A 19,093-nucleotide genomic window follows, 5' to 3' on the forward strand; every position below is an offset into this window, starting at 1 on the left:
CCCTCTTGCTGCCGCCCAGCTGTGTGCCTGCCTGCTTTGTCCTCCTCGCCCCGGCTCCTCTCCTCCCGTGGCCGTCCAATCGCTGCCGCACCGGCGCCGTACCCGCCTCGCTCCCGCACGAGCCGGTCACGGAGCTTTCGCACAACACCCCCGACCCATCCGCATCCGTCTCCTCTCGCTCTCGCCCCCTCTCCCTTTCCGCTGGTGCTAGACTGGCTGGCTAGTAGTACGCCGCACTGTAGCGCGGTGCATGCAGGCTGCAGCGCAGCGGGGGGAATCAAATCAACCTCGGCCGTCGACGAGCCGGGCCGGCGGCGGCGTCCACCAGCGGTCCAGCGCGGGGCGAGCTGGGGCCCGCCTCTCGGCCCGTCGCCGTGACTGCCAGCGTGGGCCCCCCGCATCGGACGCTACCGGCGCGCCGGAACGAGAGGCCAGGATGGCGAGGCGCTGAAATCCGTGGGTCTGATGAGATGAGATACCACGCAGGCCTCACATCCTATATCCTCTCCCCCCGCTCCGGCTCCGCTCGCAACACCCACCCCCCTCCTCATTCCTTCTCGCCTCCTACCCCTTCCTCTGCTTCTCCTTCTTCCTCCTCCTCTGCGGGAGCAGGAGGGGGCTTAAACCCTTCCGCCGTCGGCTGCCACCGCGCCATTCGCGCTCGAGGGTAGTCGCCGCCGGGCCGGAGGGTGGGAGCGTGAGACTAAGAGCGAGGCAGGGCAGGGAAGCCAATGGCCCCCAAGGCCGGCCGTGGCAAGGGCAGGGGCGGCGGCGGCGGCAAAGGCGACAAGAGGAAGAAGGAGGAGAAAGGTATATCATATCACCACGCGTGCTCTGTCGAGTCGAAGCCGCCGCCTTTGTTCATCGCATACACGCGCGCGCGCTGCTGCAGCTTTGCGAGTCCTTGCCAATTGCCATAAACGAAGCTTGCTTGTTCTTCTTCTTCTTCTTCAGAACATTCAACCCAGCTGCATGATTCTAGTTTCCCTTCTTTCCATGTGAAACAAAGGCTAAAAGAGAAGGATTGCTATTAGCCCATTATTAGCGTCTAATCCTTTTCCCCCTTTGTTCTTTTTTTTTGAAGCAACAGGAGGAGTTCAAGACTCCTACTGAATATATATATTAAAACAAAGTAAAAAAGTCTTTATAACGCGGATTTCAGGAAACAAAGAAAGAAAAAAAATCAAAACTAAAACTAGGCTCAACCAAAGGAACTTATCCATTCTTCTAACTGTGGTTTGTGTTTCGCCTTGACTCGATGCATAAGCAACGCGAGTTTTTTTTGAAAGTAGCCCGGCACTGTTCCAATGACAGTTGAATTCTTTGAAATATCAGTTTATTTCTTGCTGTCCATATGGTCCAACATAACAAGATAATTAAACTCATGAACATGGGTGAGCTGATTTGAGCCTTGATGCTTTCTATGGTTCCAAAAAATGAATCTGAGTCCACTTGCAACATATTCCAGCAAGTTAAAGCTAGCGGGCATTGGAAGAACAGATGTTGTAAGGTTTTCTCAATGCCGTTATTATAGATAGCACAATCATACGATGGTAGAACCATATTATTTCTTCTGAGAATATTTCGAGTACTTAATCTGTCCACAATTAGAGGCCAGAAGAAGATCTTGTGTTTGTTTTGACAACAAGATTTCCATAGCCACTGGAAAACTGGACGAGCGTCTGCATGAACCATATTATTCGCTTCGCTTGCTTTTCTCCGTACTGAACCGGAGGATTTTTTTCTCTTGCTCTCTGCTGATGCTGCTGAACCCTTTTCCATTGGGGGGTTTCGTGCTCTGCGCTTCGCTATGCCATGATTGCTCCTTGACCCGTCCATCAGCTCCTTTTGTTGTTCCATTTCAGCTGGTGATAGCAACCAACCAGGACTGGCTGCTACTATCATCCAGCTCCTTTTACCACTTCCTTTTGTTGGTGTAACGCTCCCCGTTCGGTTGGGTGGGTCATGCGGTTCGCAAGAGCCGAGTGAATCGCGGGCTGCCGCCGTGCGGGCTCCGCGTGCTCCCTCATTTCACGCGCTGCTGCTCGATCTCGTGCCTGCTGCCTGCTGCCTGCTGCCTGCTGCCTGCTGCTGGAGAACAGACCACTGATGAACCGGGGGCTTTTGTTTCTTGTGTTGTGCAGTTGTGCCCAGCGTGGTAGACGTCACGGTCGTCACCCCCTACGAATCCCAGGTGACACTCAAGGTATGTGCGGCCGGGCTCCATGCCTTCTCCCACACACGAACGAATTAACACACACAAAGCCACTTGAAAAGGAACAAGAACAGGACATCCAAAAGAAGAAAGAGAGATGAACAGTGGCTTGGCATCATGTCTTTGACAAAGTGCAGGTGCCGGTGCCAGCTGAATGCATGGTTTGCACTTTGCACACCCATTGGTTCCACCGGGACACCAAGAGTGTTGCCATGAAGAGCAAGAGAGAGACGAGGTTTGTGTGTGGTTTGTTTGCTAATGCCGTCTCTTCTGCTGTTGTTGCTGCTCTGATCCCGTAGGGCATATCCACGGACCGTGTTCTGGACGTGCGGAAGCTGCTGGGGTCCAACGTGGAGACGTGTCACCTGACAAACTATTCACTCTCCCATGTGGTAATGTTCGCCCTCCCCTTTTAAGTGTTAACTGCCAATCGAGTACCTTCTCCAATTTCAATCGCAGTACGGAATGCAGTACCGTAGAGGGACTCTCCCTCAATGACGTGTGGGTCCTACGGTACTCGGACCCACGCGTCAGCGGGTGAGTCCCCTGCGGTACTACCGAGGAGACTCAACCTGTCATCGTTAGGGGGAAAAAAGAGAAAAATCCATCCATTCATCAACCGGGGGTTGGTAAATTAGGGCATGTTTAGATTTTTACCCGTAAACCTGTAAACGCAAAAAAAAAAAATATCACATCAAATGTTGGGACACATGTACGGAGTACTAAATGAAGTCTATTTATAAAATTTTTTACATGGATGGGCTGTAAATCGCGAGACGAATCTAATAAGCCTACTTAATCTATGATTTGTAACAGTAATGCTACAGTAACCATCCGCTAATTATGGATTAATTAGCATCATTAGATTCGTCTTGCGATTTACAACCCATCTATATAAAAAATTTTGTAAATAGATTTCATTTAGTACTTCAAATTAGTAAAATTTTAACGCAAAATTTTTACATGTAAAGAATTAAATGTAAAGAATTAAACAGGGCCTTAGTGCGGGATAGTTGGTTGCTTGCGTTGCGTCAATGCATCAATGCATGGACACTGGCTGGCTGGCTACCTGACTCACTGATATGGTGGTCGCATGTGTTGCTTGGCAGGCACGCGGGCCGCGGCTGGAGGACGGCGTGGAAATCGTTGCGCTCAAGCCCTGCACGCTCCGGATCGTGGAAGGTAGGTGCCTCCCGGCTGAACCCGCACGCCACCACCGCTGGAGCGCTGGTGCTGTGCTGCTGTCTCCTCCCTCGTTTCTTCCGTACGTTCACTTTGCTGGTGTTTGGTGTCGCCGGAGCTTTCACATTGTTCTTCACTTCACCTTGGTGTCCAAACGCGAGTGAGATGGTAGCTGATGGGGGCGTGTCATCGTGTAGATAGAGCCCCGAATCAGCGAGTGCTTCAGTACAAGGAGCAAGCAGCAGCTTGACAAGCTAGCTTGCAAATAGACTTCCATTTAGTACTTCAAATGACCAAGATTTCTTTGCAATTTTTTTTTGCAAAATGAACTAAACAGGCCCTTAAAAACGTGCGTACTCGGCTGTCCAAGCAAGTGCACGTGCACCAACAGGACACCCCTCTGTTAGTCTGTTGCAGGCCAGTCCAAGCGTGCATCAATGATTGATCGATCAAGGGATGCCACTGCTTCGGTCGCCATCGCCACACGTGGTTTGCTGCTCGATCAGAGTCCTTACCGCCGGCCATTCAGAGACCAGGAGACGAGCAAGAAGGGCAAGCGTGGTCGTCGTCCATCCAAACGGCATCGAACCCCGATCGATGGCATGGCCGGCTGAATCCATTTCCAGCGTCGCCGTGGCCGGGATACGACGCGCCGCCCATGGCGGCGACGCATCTTGAATGGAGCCAGTCGTGCGCCTCCGTCACGCCCCAAACCCAACAGTTGCCGGCGTCGATGCTGACCGCCATTCTTCAGATCCACTGTCTTCTTCCCGTCAGTCAATGCTGGACACCGAGGCAGCTAGCCCCGCTATAGCTCAGTGCGTCCGGTCTCGGGCTCCTGATCCGGTGATCCCAGTGCCTCCTGCACTCGGTTACCAGCCGCGCATCGTGCTCGTGCCCCTGACGTCCGCCCCTCTCGGCCCCGGCTGCCCCCGGGATTCGGAGCTCCAGACGCCAGGGAGTCTGCCCCCCGTCTTGCCGGTGCCCTGTCGACCGGCGGATGGGACGGCGGTGGCCAACCTCCCCCCCCCCCCCCCCCCCCCCCCCACCCACCAGTTTCTTGCGTCCTGCCTATGCGCATGTGCTGCTCGTGTCTCTTTCCGTGGCGCGTCATCGCACCCATGTTTTCGTGACCGGTACGGACGGCGGCGGCGGCGGCGGCATCGCGCGACTTTCCACGGAACGTGCCCGGCGTGGTCGCTCCATGTGTGTGGGAAAATCCAGGCTCGTCAGACTTGCAGCTGCTGGCTTGCTAGGCTCCTACACAGTCCTGCTACCTACTAGTCCTAGTCGCGCCCATATGATTCTGACCAAATCTTTTTTCTTTTATTTTTCAGCGAGATTTAGGACCCCAAGGGTTTGACGGGCCGGCTTAGTTATTAACGATTGATTAGTCATCAAGCACGGGGAAGTTGATTGCTCAGTCTGATTGAGACGTCGTCGGCACGCTTGATAGAAAATGTTAGCAGCACAGTACTAGTGGTCATGCTTTTGTCGTCAGTGTAGTTTAATCAGAGAGCAGACCCGCGTGTGGCGTCGGCAAGTGGCAAATTAATATTTGGTAGTTTTTTTACTGCACACAATACTAGTGCACACTAGTGTTCGAAAAAGACTAGTATATAAACATCGAACCGAACGATCTAGATAATTGTATACTGCTAAAAGGCTCACTAGTAATATGAGTAGTATATGTCGGTAGTATAGATATTATCAGGGGCGGAGCCAGGATGGCAATTTTTTTATTGTTAGGGGGGCCAACTATACAAATTTATATAAAAATTTAATCAAAATTTAAATTTACAATGTAAATTTGGGGATCATAGGGGGGCCAGGCCCCTGCCCGCCCACCTGTCTCCGCCCCTGGATATTATTGGAAAAGATAGGTTATCTTACTTTTTTTCATTTCATTCAATTTTATTTCTACCTCATTCGATTCACATCTTGTTTCCTTTTTCTTGAAAAAAATCTACTATTCTTCTTCTCTGGTTTGAAAGAGAACCAAACGATAGGTTTCTGATCAATAAGCTGATTGTGGTGGTTTCCTCGCAAAAAAAAAAAGATTGTGGTGGAAATTGTCTAACTGGGTAGCAGTAAAAAAATTGCCGACCAAACACAACACAACAACCCAAAGGCCACAGGAATCTGGCTGTTAGGCCTAACACATATGTGAAGATCACAGGTGCTGGATCAATTGATCAAAGCACGTGGATCAAGCTCTGGTGGCTGCCGTGATCTGATCGCCTGCCAGTTAGGATCCTCATATTTGAAGGGTGTCTCACTTGCCTAACTGACATTCTGAGGCCAACTCCAGCTTTGGCACCTTCACTTGAATTGGCTATCTTTTTTCCCACTGACAAAACTTGACAAGGTGATCCGCTCACCTAGGACTTTCTGAACTGATTGCAAAGCGTCTTGTTCAGGAACAGCAACGAGCCAACGATGAAGGCGAAATGATGGTAGAACTTTGCAATTGGTTAGCTATTTTAGGCTATCAACTAGCAGTAATCTTGGAATGGGACTGAGAGGGACGTGTGTTGACGCCTTTCAGGATCAACACACGAATGTACTCGAACGTGCGGCGCGAAGAGACAGCTCGCTGCAGCGCCTCCTGCGTAGACCGGTCAGACCGGTCCCTTGGAGCGGTCAGACCGGTCGCCGCCGGCAGATCGGTGACGAAGCCTACGAACGTTAGTCCGGGAAGACCCGTCGGGGCAGGCGCACGTAGGGTTGTTCTAGGGTCGGCAGGCCACCTAGAACGCCCTCAATCGACGTAGAGACGACGGAGGAACAACAAATAGTAGATTGGAAAAGCTAGGGCAAGAGAAAAATAAAAAGATAAAAGTTGTATTGATTTGATCGATTGGATACCTAATCGGTCGTGACCCTTTATATTTATAGTGTGGGGTGGACTTATCCCGCAAGAAATCCTATTACAAGATCTAAATCTATTAAAATCCCTAGTTGTACTCGGATTCCACTTGGACCGGTCAGACCGGTCGACCCTACCGGTCAGACCGGTCGGCTGCTGCCGGACGGACTACAGCGTCTGACCGGTCAGACCGCTAGGGCGTACCGGTCAGACCGGTCGGTATTGTCGAATGCCAATTTTGGTTGTCAACATATGCCCCCTGTTCTTTGGCAAAGCTTGCGTGCCAAAGAACACTCCTCTGAACCAAAATTGTTTAAGGGCGATAACGATTTATCGGCCGTATCTTGCTTCTTCCTCAAGTTGATGATGAAACAACTTGCTTGGGCTTCCATACCTGCTTCATGGTCGCCGACCTTGTTGGTATAACCTCTGCTTGCTGTTCCATGGACTCTTTCTTGCGCATCCTTTGCATCCTCCTCTTTTGGGTGTGAGACAAACCTGAAGGACACCACTTCGGCTGTAGATATTTTGAATCTTGTTTTATGTTCTTCTCACACTCCTTGCTGCAATCAATGTTCTTTTTTACCAGATTATCGCTAATCGGTCTTTGTGAAGCAAAGCTTGGGTATATAGGAGGATAATGAATATAATATGACTGCATGTGCATCCTACTATAATCCAAAGGCATATAATAAGGATACCAGCAATACCATGGAGAAATCGGTCCATTAAATGAATTACCTTGGCTCAAACTCGATTGCTCTTGAGATGATGACGGATTTGCATCCTTGACTTTGTCCGGCCGTTCCCTCTGCCTCTGGACGGCGCCTTTCTTTTTCTTTCTTGTTTTTGGAATTCTTTCCAGAAATTCCAGATCGACCGGTCAGACCGGTCTCCAGACTGGTCAGACCGGTCTGAGCAGACCTGGCGCCCTTCTTCTGTTCTTGCCCCCCAAGCGTTGAATTCTTCAATGAATCTTTAGGGACCTTCTTTGCTGGAGCTTCCTGATGAGATTTCGAAGGCTCAGACCTTTCTTCACCAATGATTATATTTTTTCCTTTTGTTGATTCGGCTTGATTTGGCCGAATTAACACTTTAGGATTACTCAATTCAAGCACATGTGTATGTGCAGGGAAATGATTCTGATCCACCTTCATTTGTGGAACAATTATTCGGCCTTCATTAACAGCCGATTGAATCTGTCTCCGAAGCACATTACAATCATTAGTCGCATGAGAGAAAGTATTATGAAATTTTCAATAAGCTTGCCGCTTTAATTCTTCAAGTGGCGGTATGACATGCGACATCTTGATGTAACCATTCTTATTTAATTCATCAAATATCCTCTCACATTTGAATACATCAAAAGTAAATCTTTCTTGCCGATCTTTAGGAATCGGCTTAAGAGAACCGCAAGCGCAAGGTTTATCATTAGAGGACCAAACAAATTCAGCGGTATAAACATCTTTACCTTCATCGTCCGAACAATTGGAATCACACCCGAGCACATAAACAGGACGATTAGGTTTTTCATTGGACTTTTAAGAATATCTAGCTTCTTTAGCTCGGCTTTCATTAGCCAGAGCCTTTTGTAAAACTTGACTAACATCTAGAAATTCTTGCCACTCTAGCTTTGCTTTATGAAAATCAAGTAAACCAGCAAAAGCTAGATCAGCTAAATCTCTATCAGAAATTATCAAACTATAACATCGGTTTCTAGTATCTCTAAATCTTCTAATATACTCAGAAACACCTTCATGTATCTTTTGCTTAACCGATGTGAGATGTGACAATTTCAATTCAGTTTCACCACTAAAGAAATAATCATGAAACTTCTATTCTAAATCAGCAAAAGTGAAAACTGAATTGGGTGGAAATGAAATAAAACATGTAAATGCAGCAGCCGATAGAGATAAAGAAAATAACCTCAAATTGTAAATATCATTAGTGCTAGCTTCACCACATTGTATAATAAATTGAACTATATGTTCCAATGTAGTTCTACTATCATCACCAGTGAATTTAACAAATTCAGGAATTTTAAACCATTGAGGATATGCAACATAATCATAATTCTCAGGGTATGACCTTTGATAAGATCGGCATTTGGCTTTAGGCTCTATACCAAAAGTTTGCCGAGATATCTTAATCACCTCCTCTTTGATACTACCTGATCCAACATCATCGGCGTTAAGCCGATTTGTGATCGGGGTACTACCAAGTTGAGCAAAGTTCGGCGGTGTGGAATGTCGCAACGAACTTGCTGCCCCATATGGCACATTGACATGAGGTGATGCATTATAATTAATTCGGCTTTACTGATTAGCCGAATTAGTCATAATAGCATTATTAGTTGGAATTGCCGAACCACGAATTGCCTTATCGGTATTAGATGTAGATGCATTATTACCGACAGACTTCATACCAAAATGTATTTCAATTCGGCTAAAGCGATCATCAAACATATCATGCATATTTTGACCAATAAATTCTAACTTATTATTCACATGAGAAGAAACAACATCATCTATAGCATTAGCTATTTCAGAATTAAGAACGAGCTGTTCGCTCTCATCGAATTTTACCTCAAACTGTGAAGCATCGAAGCCGGCATCCGTCGTGACCTTCCCTTGTCGGTCGATGGAGAAGTGTGAGATGTACTGCTTCATGGCTTCTTCCTCTAGCTTCTGGATCTCCTTCTCCTCTCTGATCTTCTTCTGGATGTCATCAAGAGCCTTCTGTTGTTCGGCCGAAAGTTGCTGAACAGTCGGCCTTTGGATGTTGGCGGCATCAACATCGCTAGGTTTAGGAATTTTACCGGCCATGGCAGCCGGTTGATTCTTTCCCCAGCGGAGTCGCCAAAAAGTATGTTGACGCCTTTCAGGATCAACACACGAATGCACTCGAACGTGCGGCGCGAAGAGGCAGCTCGCTGCGGCGCCTCCTGCGTAGACCGGTCAGACCGGTCCCTTGGAGCGGTCAGACCGGTCGCCGCCGGCAGATCGGTGACGAAGCCTACGAACGTTAGCCCGGAAAGTCCCGTCGGGGCAGGCGCACGTAGGGTTGTTCTAGGGTCGGCAGGCCACCTAGAACGCCCTCAATCGACGTAGAGACGACGGAGGAACAACAAATAGTAGATTGGAAAAGCTAGGGCAAGAGAAAAATAAAAAGATAAAAATTGTATTGATTTGATCGATTGAATACCTAATCGGCCGTGACTCTTTATATTTATAGGGTGGGGTGGACTTATCTCGCAATAAATCCTATTACAAGATCTAAATCTATTAAAATCCCTAATTGTACTCGGATTTCACTTGGACCGGTCAGACCGGTCGACCCTACCGGTCAGACCGGTCGGCTGCTGCCGGACGGACTACAGCGTCTGACCGGTATTGTCGAATGTCAATTTTGGTTGTCAACAACGTGCATAGATAGAAACGGGACCCGTCTCTGTCCACCGTGACGGGATCAACAACGAAACAATGGCGTTGTTACGCAAGGACCCAGCGCAAGTTGCAGTTGTTTTGTTGCCAATCTCTGCGCTCCGAAGGGTCTCATCTCCTGGTACGGGACAAAGCGACGCCTCTTGGAATCTGCGGTGGGTGCTTGGTTAACTCCACGGGTATTTTTAGGTGTTCAGGCTCCCAGTGGGCACTGCCATTACTATACTCCGTCTGGCCTCGTGCATCACCTGTCAGGGCCACGCTCCAGTGATGTGTGATTTTTCTAACTTGTTTTTTTTAGAGGAGTGATATTTCTAACTTGTTGACTCGGCTGGGAACGTCGCTAGCGTGATGTTAATTGGGCCGTGCCGATTTGTTGTAACAACCAATGCCGGTTTCATTCCTTAATTTCTTGAGAGAATACTGGTTCTCAAAATTTGACTGAATTTAGTTTACCCACTCTAAACCCTAACAGCTAGTATGCATGAACAAGGCAGTTACAAAAGAAGAGTTTGGTTTACCTTTTGTTTTGAATATTTTTGCTTTTTAGGGAACTGAAATAACTTTGTGAGAGTTTTTTTAGAGAGAAGAAGAAAAAAGAAGTTGATATCTTTCCATTGGGCTCCTAATGTAGTAGTGTTGGGGCCCAAGTACAGGTCCAGCAAGTCGCGGGCAAGCACGGCACAATCATTCAATTGGGCCTTTCGATTCTAATTGAGCCCATCGGCTTGTTTGCAGAGGAGTACGCGACAGAGCAGCAGGCGGTGGCGCACGTCCGCCGGCTGCTGGACATCGTCGCCTGCACCACCGCGTTCGCCAAGCCCCGGGACGGCGCCGCCAAGCACAAGTCGTCCAAGCACGGGCGCCCCGCGACGCCGCCCTCCCCGCCCGCGCCCGCCTCCACTGGGGCCAATGGCGGCGGCAGCACTGGCGAGGGCGCGCCGCCGATATCGGAGGCGCACGACATGGCGGCCATCCGCCCGCCGCCGAAGCTGGGGGAGTTCTACGACTTCTTCTCCTTCGCCCACCTCACCCCGCCCGTCCACTGTAAGGCTCCTCACTGCCCCCGGTGAAGCATTCCATTCACATTTGGCCTGCGCTCTCTTAATCTGACGCGAGGTGTCTGCTTCGATTCTGCAGTTATCAGGAGGAAGGAGGCGAATGGCGCTTCTCAGGAAGGCGATTACTTCGAAATCGAGGTGACTTCTCACGCACACTCTTGAACGCACTAGCAAAGTTTAATTGGGGCTTTGGATTTGAAATAACCAACTTAAGCATGTGGGTATGAGCATACGCTTTATGAAGGAGTCCATTTGTGTCCAGGTGAAGGTTTGCAACGGCAAGCTTCTGCATGTAGTTGCTTCAGTAAAGGGTTTCTACTTGGCAGGGAAGCCGCACAACGTAAGCCACTCCCTGGTGGACCTACTGCAGCAGCTCAGCAATGCATTTGCAAATGTTAGTAACCGTGAATCCTAATCTTCACTATCTTCTGTTCTTAGTTTGCTTTGCTTCCTGTTCTTATCCGTTTTGATAATGCATTGACTTCTCTAAGTTCCGGGTATTATTTATTTTCCACAGGCATACGAGGCATTAATGAAAGCTTTTGTGGATCACAACAAGGTTGTAATAGTGAATACGCTTTCACCAGTTGTTTTTATTTTCTTGTACTGAAGATCGAATAGAGTGATGTAGTTCATGAACTTTTGTTGAGATAACCTTTTCTGCATCTGCAGTTTGGGAATTTGCCGTATGGATTCCGTGCAAACACATGGCTTATCCCTCCAATATATGTTGACCCTGCTACGAAGTGTCCAGCACTGCCAGTCGAGGATGAGAATTGGGGTGGTAATGGGGGTGGCAATGGACGCGACGGAAAATATGACATCAGACGGTGGTCAAAAGACTTTTCTGTTTTGGCAAGAATGCCATGCAAAACTGAGGAAGAGCGGGTGATCCGGGACCGGAAAACTTTTCTTTTACACAATCTGTTTGTAGATACAGCAATTTTTAGAGCTGCATCAACAATAAGGCGTCTCGTTAATCAGTCTATGAACTCAACTGGTGCGCATAGTGGTATGCCTGGTTCAAACATATTTGAGGAACGTGTCGGGGACATGCATATAACTGTGAAGAAGGATGGGGCTGATGCTAGTCTGAAGCTGGAGGACAAGGTTGATGGTGTTGCCTTCTGTCCAACGGGGGCTATGGATATCACACAAAGAAATATTCTGAAAGGTTTGACTTCTGATGAAAGTGTTGTTGTTAAGGTGATTCCTCTCACATTCCTCTTTTATCATATCTCATTTTCTATGTTTGAAATTATAAGCTGCTAATATCCGAGAACATGTAATTCCTATCCAGGATTCTTCAATGCTAGGAGTGGTGATTGTCAAGCATTGTGGATATACAGCAACTGTGAAGGTTTCTGAACGCGCAAAGGATAGTAATGATGTTAAACAAACCTATGATACCTCTGATAATCTTGATGGAGTGCTGAACATTGATGTGGATGACCATCCGGATGGAGGTTCAAATGCCTTGAATATCAACAGGTTTGATATGAACTCATGTAATTTTACTTGCTTAGTAATAGGTTCAATGTCTTATCATGATATGTTTGCTCGTCATTAAAGAAATGCCTTGCTTTAATACATTTTTTCACATGGAAAAAAAGGCTCTATTAACAACACCTTTTCTCCTCTTTTCGTTTCAGTTTAAGAATACCACTCCCGAGAATTATCAATCCAGAAACAGCTGTTGGTAACCAGTATCCGAGCCCAAAGTCTCATGCTAGTAATCCTGCACGGAAACTGGCACGCACAGTACTTGAGGACAGCTTGAGAAAGATGGATAGCATGCCTAACAAAAATCCTAGAATTATCAGATGGGAACTTGGATCCTCCTGGCTGCAGCACTTGCAGAAAAAGGATTCTCCAAAGTCTGATAATGGTAAGGAAAACAAAATAAAGGCTGACAAAGAACCAGCTGTCAAAGGTCTTGGAAAGCATTTTGAACAATTAAGGAAAATAAAAAAGAAAGAATGCAACATTGAAGGTTCTGGTTCTGAGAAGGAAGAATCTAACAGTAATTGTTCACCAGTGAATGGTATGCTAGAATCAGATAAGATAGCTGTTGATGAAACCATTAAGGGGGCTGATATAAGCAAGCTAATGTCAGAGGATGCTTTCTTTCGGTTGAAGAATTTGGGAGCTGGCCTTCATGAAAAGGTGAATCAATTATGCAAGTTCACTCTCTTAGAAATTCTGTTTTAAGATGGCTAGAAGTACACTTCTGATTTGCTAATAACTTCTCTCTAAAATGCTTAGACAATTTTTCTTTTCTACTATTATTAATATCTACAACAAAAAAGTAGGCAAGTTCACAGAGTTGTTTTAAATTTTGAAAGGCATGTGAATAATTTGGGAGCCAGTTATACTAGAGTTTTTGAACACTGTCAATCGATATCTTCTGATATGAAAGTTTCGAAGTCTGTTATGTTGCAATACAAGAGCTCACCAAGGAAATATTGGTGAACTTTTTGTGTTTTGTTTTCTAATTTTATTATTTCTTGATCCAGTCCCTTGAAGAACTCACAGAGATGGCCCATAATTTCTATGATGATACTGCACTCCCAAAGCTGGTAAGCCTTGTATCAACATTCTATACTTCAATTATCTTATCCTGATTTGTGCTTTAATTACCTCATAGAAAACTCTTGCTATGGTACTGGGGGTTGAGTTAGGTTACTGATACTTTAAGGTAGTCAAGCATATATGGTCTTGAGACTTAATTGTTTTTTAACTCCCATAATGCTTAATTTGTTTTCTTTTGGAATGCAATTTGCACAGGTGTCTGATTTTGCATCCCTTGAACTTTCTCCGGTCGATGGAAGAACCATGACAGATTTCATGCATACAAGGGGACTTAACATGTCCTCCTTGGGTCGTGTGGTGGGTGTAAATTTATGTATGATTGCTTTTAATACCATGTTTGCACAAAGTTGGATAAAAATCTGACGTTCTTTCTCTAAATTAATCAGGTAGAGCTAGCAGAGAAGCTCCCACATATCCAGTCTATATGCATTCATGAGATGGTCATTAGGTCGTTTAAGCATGTCATCAGAGCTGTTATTGCTGCTGTTGATGACATGCAAAATATGTCTGCAGCTATAGCTGAGACTCTAAACATATTACTAGGATCCCCCAGACTTGAAAATGGTGCTGATACGGATGCACATATCGAGCATAATTTGCGATTGAAATGGGTAGAGAGCTTCCTTTCAAAAAGATTCAACTGGAAACTGAAAGATGAATTTGCACACCTGCGAAAATTTATCATTCTGAGAGGGCTTTGCAGCAAGGTATGTTTAGTGAAGTTAATTATGGGAACGTTCATAGTTCTGTTATCTAAACAGGCACTGATATGGTTTGTTGCTCAGGTTGGACTAGAGTTGGTTGCAAAAGATTACAATATGAATAGCCCTAACCCATTCGACAAGTCTGACATTATCAGCATTGTTCCTGTATGCAAGGTAGTATATTACTGATACTTAGGAAACTGTTTATTGTCTGTTTCTTGGATATAGTTTTTTATTAGATTGTTTTTTTTGTGCGCCTTCTGTTTTAGCATGTGGTCTACTCCTCAATTGATGGTCGAAACTTGCTGGAATCATCGAAGGTGGCATTGGATAAAGGAAAACTAGACGATGCTGTCAGCTACGGAACAAAGGTACATATACTGTCAACCTTTTTGTCCTTTTCCATTATTAACTGCTGTGCTAAAATCATGTCTGCATGCTGTTTACTAAATCTGTGTTTTTTCTCTTCTTTTCGAAGGCTTTGTCCAAAATTATAGCTGTCTGTGGTCCATACCATCGACTGACTGCTAATGCATACAGCCTTCTTGCTGTTGTCCTTTATCATACTGGAGATTTTAATCAGGTAATAAGATGATTTTGTTGTAGTTTCTTCGTGTTCTATCTGCTGGATATGCAAGTTTACTTAAACCAGTTTTTCCTTTAAAAAAGCACAACTGTAGCTGTAAAGTTTGTTCTTCATAGCAGTTCCAGCAATCAAACTAGCAATTGTTTTCTTCAATCAACCTTGGATTTTCATTTACTTTTATTTCTTGGTAGGCAACTATATATCAGCAAAAGGCACTTGATATCAATGAAAGGGAACTTGGTCTTGATCATCCGGAAACTATGAAGAGTTATGGGGATTTATCTGTCTTCTACTACCGACTGCAACACATTGAAATGGCTTTAAAGTAAGTGTCGTTATATGTTCTTTGAAGCAGCATGAAAGCTAACTTGATGGCATTAGTTTAAACCAGTCTACCATCAAGCTAGTTTATATCTAGCCATCATATGCATTAGGCCAGCATACATACTAAAACGACTCCTGCAGCTTTCTGCTCTAGTAGCAATGTATGCTTCCAAACCTAATTGTACCTTCCTCTTGAAGGTATGTCAACCGTGCACTATATCTGCTTCAATTTTCGTGTGGGCTTTCACACCCAAATTCAGCTGCCACCTACATTAATGTGGCTATGATGGAAGAAGGCATGGGAAATGTCCATGTTGCTCTTCGGTACTTGCATGAAGCCCTGAAGTGCAACAAGAGATTGCTAGGAGCTGATCACATCCAGGTAAAATAATCTAGATTTTGTTCTTTTTTTTTCAATCTTATCACGCTAAAGAACATGATGTAAATTTGGGCACTCCATGCTTGACATATTCTCATGAGTTTATCAAAGGGATTTCACATTAACAGTAATCAGGGTTTCATGGAAATGTTTGTTGTAGATCAAATTCCAATCTTCACTCGAACAATTCAACTATTCATATATATGTAGTAAGATGTCCTAACTCCTAACTACATTACTAGAAGAAACTGCTGCATCAATATTCTTCCAGAATTACTTGCAAGGGGTGTAATGTATGTCTTATAATTGCAAGTGGTGTAATGTATGTCTTATAACATTACATGTGAGACACCTCTGGTATATTTGAATTATCCTATTACTAATAGGCATACAGTGGATGTCCCAACTAACTGTGATATAGCTTTCACCTTTCAGCAATCAACAAACCATATGTTCTTTATTACTCACCCTCAAAGGTGTCTCAGTAACATATGTTCACGTTTGTCAGCATAAAACTCTTAATAGTATTCTGTGCTCCAAGTTTGAAACTATATTGCTTACATTATTGTTATTTCTCTTAAAAGGTATTGTGTTGCTGTATTTTTTTTGTAAGATATTAGTGTCAATGTATGCTTCAGTGAAATATGTCATAAGCATACAACCCAGTGATTGAATTACTTGCTGTTAAATATGAACTAACAAGCACTTCTTCAATCAATCAGACTGCTGCAAGCTACCATGCCATAGCCATAGCCCTTTCGATGATGGACGCATACTCCCTAAGCGTGCAACATGAACAAACCACCTTGCAGATCCTTCAGGAGAAACTAGGGCAAGATGACCTCCGAACTCAGGTTCTTGTTCTCATAATGTACAACAATACAGGCCATATATTCTGGTGTTATCTTAAATTAACACATTATTTGTTGTTGCAGGATGCTGCTGCATGGCTAGAGTATTTCGAGTCAAAAGCATTAGAACAACAAGAGGCTGCTCGGAGAGGAATGCCAAAACCTGATTCATCTATTGCTAGTAAAGGACATCTTAGGTATGGAACTAAGATTAAGCTGTTAATGGTCAATTGTAAAATATTTTGATTTAGATTGAAACATCTATCTTTCCAGCGTATCAGATCTTCTTGACTTCATTAGTCCGGACCAAGAAAGGAAAGAGAGGGATATGCAAAGGAAATGCAGGCGTGCAAAGGTGATTATAATGCATTTTTTTTGTTTTTCAAGACCTGTCATTTTAAAAAGATAGTTGGAATAGATATATGTCTACTTTTTTTAAAAAAAACTCCAGTATTAAAGAATGCTTATGTGATAGTGAAAAGAGATAGGTGCACACCTGCTGTGATGCAACCATCATCCGTGATAAATATATATATGAGAATAGCATTGCCACAATATTTTCCGCACTGGGTGCTATATATGAACTAGTTCTTAGGCTGTAAGCATATCCAGTTTATGGCCATTTCGTAGACGTTCAGATGACATTTTTGGAACACAAACTCTGAAACGGTTGTTATACAATCATTTAGATGTTTAAACAGTTTTCATGGATACAATTTATTTAAGTTTTGTTGTTTATGACAACCGTTCATCATTTAGCACCATGTATCACGTATATTTTTATGCCTTCAAACATCCTTTGTCCTTTTTGAAAGCAAACATTATGCATTCTCATTTTTCTTATGTTAATACATGAAGTACCAAGGGGAAAATTTTATTTTACATTTCTTGTGTAAACTTAAAGGTGCTGCTGTTGTGCAAAGCATTATGTGAGCCTCTTTCTTGTCCCCTGTTACCTCTTACTTCCCTTTTTCATGACATATAGTATTGAATGCAGAATAATATCAGAGCCCAACATGGTGAATCAGTTGAAGAAAAGGAGAACTTCAAGCTTGATTCAGGATCTTCTCTTGAAGCAACCAAAGATGTATTTCAAGAACAAAAACTGGACGCGCATCCTCCTGTGGTATTAGAAGAAAATTACGCTGCCCATGATGAGCAGAAGCAATCCGATGTTTTGTCACCTGAAGAATATTCTGATGAAGGGTGGCAAGCAGCTAGTTTGACCGGGCGATCTGCAAATATAAGGAGGAAATGCAGTCGCAGGAAGCCAGCTCTCACAAAATTAATGGTTGATCGCTTCGAAGATGGTCAGACAGGTTCTGTTTATAGGAGTGGTTTCAAGCCGCAAACAAAGGGAGACAAAGAAGATGCTGCAAGTGCTCCTAGCCAACTCTCCTTTGGTAGCTTTTTAAAAACCGACAAGTTGAATGGGGATACCAACATTGTTGAAGAGAAGTCTTGCAATACTACGGCTAAACCAGAACAGCAAGCAAAACCCACAGGAATTAACAGGCCAACTAGTATTGCTTCCAAGTTTGTATCATACAAAGATGTGGCTGTTTCGCCCCCTGGCACGGTATTGAAGCCAATTTTGGAGAAGAACGAAGAAAAGGAGAAAGAAAACAAACATGATGCTGATGTAACACTGTCGTCCGAGGAAGAGGACAGAAAATTTACAGAAAAAGAGAAGGAAAAGCCAAATGATGATAGCAGCAAAGATGTTCTTTCAAGTCAGCCAGACGGAATCGGTCAGCAAGAAACACCTCCTGACAGCAACAGCGACGATAGCCCCTCAGAACTTAAGAAAGCATCTGGAAGCAAACTGTCTGCTTCAGCACCTCCATTCAATCCGGGATCACTTTTATCAATGTCACACCCATACAGCACAGTGGCAATATATGATGCTAGTGCTGTCCTTCAGGCAATACCAAGCCAAGCAATGGAGATTCCTCCTCATGCCATTGATACTAGAGTGCCTCGTGGTCCTCGGTCCACCTTGTACTATCGTACTGGGCATTCTTTCCAAAGGAAACAAGGTTACACACACAGCCAGAGCACTGTTGTAAGGGGTAGCTACTCCCCCACGACCATGAATCCCCATGCTGCTGAGTTTGTGCCTGGAAAAACTGTTCAGCAATCTGATGTGGCTGACAGAGAACCCAGTCCTGCTAATCCTGTGACTGATTCTGACCAGGATGTGGTTTCACAGATCACAGATGAAGTAAAGGCTGAAACGTTCACCGCAGAAAAGGCAGGTCAAATTGAGAAAGTCGTTTCAGGTAAAGGAAAGGAAAACAGAGGGAAAGACATCTTAAGAAATTCGTACAAAACAGAACTTGCAAGGCAAATTTTGCTCAGTTTCATTGTGAAGTCGGTGCATGATAGTTTAGGTTCCACTGCTGCTGTACCAGACAGAAAACCAAGTGGTTCAGATGAAGCCAATAATGAACAGGGCAGCAACATAAGCAAGAACGCATCTGGTCGGCAAGATTCTGATAAACAACAGAAAGCCATGGAGGTGCCTAAAGGTCTGAAGGATACAGAGGGATTTACAATGGTTTTAAAACGTCGAAGGAGGCCACAGCCATTCATGAACCCCATAAATGGTCTCTATTCTCAGCAGTCTATTTGCACTTCTGTCAGTTAAGGTGTCTATGCTTAGACGGTTGGTAGCAGAATTTTGCCCTACCCAAGTGAGCGAGCATGTAGTCAAACTGTACAAAAATTTTCCGGAATACCCTTGGTAATAAATCCATTGTAATTTGGGGTAGCTGTAGCGCTGAATAAAATATCGCCTCTGTATGTTATAAGACAGAATCATAGGATATATATAGCAGATGTTAAGTTCATCCAATGTTCCAGTGGAGGTTCGCCTTTCAGTGTT

The 19,093-nt window shown here is 44.8% G+C and overlaps 1 protein-coding gene across 3 annotated transcripts; it reads left to right on the plus strand.

The window, feature by feature from the left end:
- The first annotated feature begins 482 nt into the window (after window positions 1-482).
- On the plus strand, window positions 483-19,093 carry LOC120641966 (protein TSS-like). 3 transcript variants are annotated; one of them, XR_005662459.1, is made up of 23 exons: window positions 483-810; window positions 2,145-2,206; window positions 2,515-2,607; window positions 3,325-3,397; window positions 10,448-10,756; window positions 10,850-10,908; window positions 11,033-11,164; window positions 11,288-11,329; window positions 11,443-11,976; window positions 12,071-12,261; window positions 12,423-12,936; window positions 13,287-13,349; window positions 13,558-13,659; window positions 13,749-14,069; window positions 14,148-14,240; window positions 14,336-14,437; window positions 14,545-14,649; window positions 14,844-14,977; window positions 15,175-15,358; window positions 16,078-16,209; window positions 16,291-16,403; window positions 16,458-16,561; window positions 17,204-19,093. XR_005662459.1 is itself a non-coding variant. In XM_039918318.1 (23 exons), exons 1-23 carry the CDS (start codon window positions 732-734, stop codon window positions 18,854-18,856), a joined length of 5,172 nt encoding a protein of 1,723 aa, XP_039774252.1. In that variant the 5' UTR covers window positions 488-731; the 3' UTR covers window positions 18,857-19,093. The 3 variants fall into 3 exon arrangements, 1 of the variants encoding a protein (XP_039774252.1); XR_005662460.1 differs by having other exon boundaries at window positions 16,488-16,561; XM_039918318.1 differs by having other exon boundaries at window positions 488-810; window positions 16,480-16,561.

Source organism: Panicum virgatum, chromosome 7K, assembly GCF_016808335.1.
Source record: "Panicum virgatum strain AP13 chromosome 7K, P.virgatum_v5, whole genome shotgun sequence".
NCBI classification, from domain to species: domain Eukaryota; kingdom Viridiplantae; phylum Streptophyta; class Magnoliopsida; order Poales; family Poaceae; genus Panicum; species Panicum virgatum.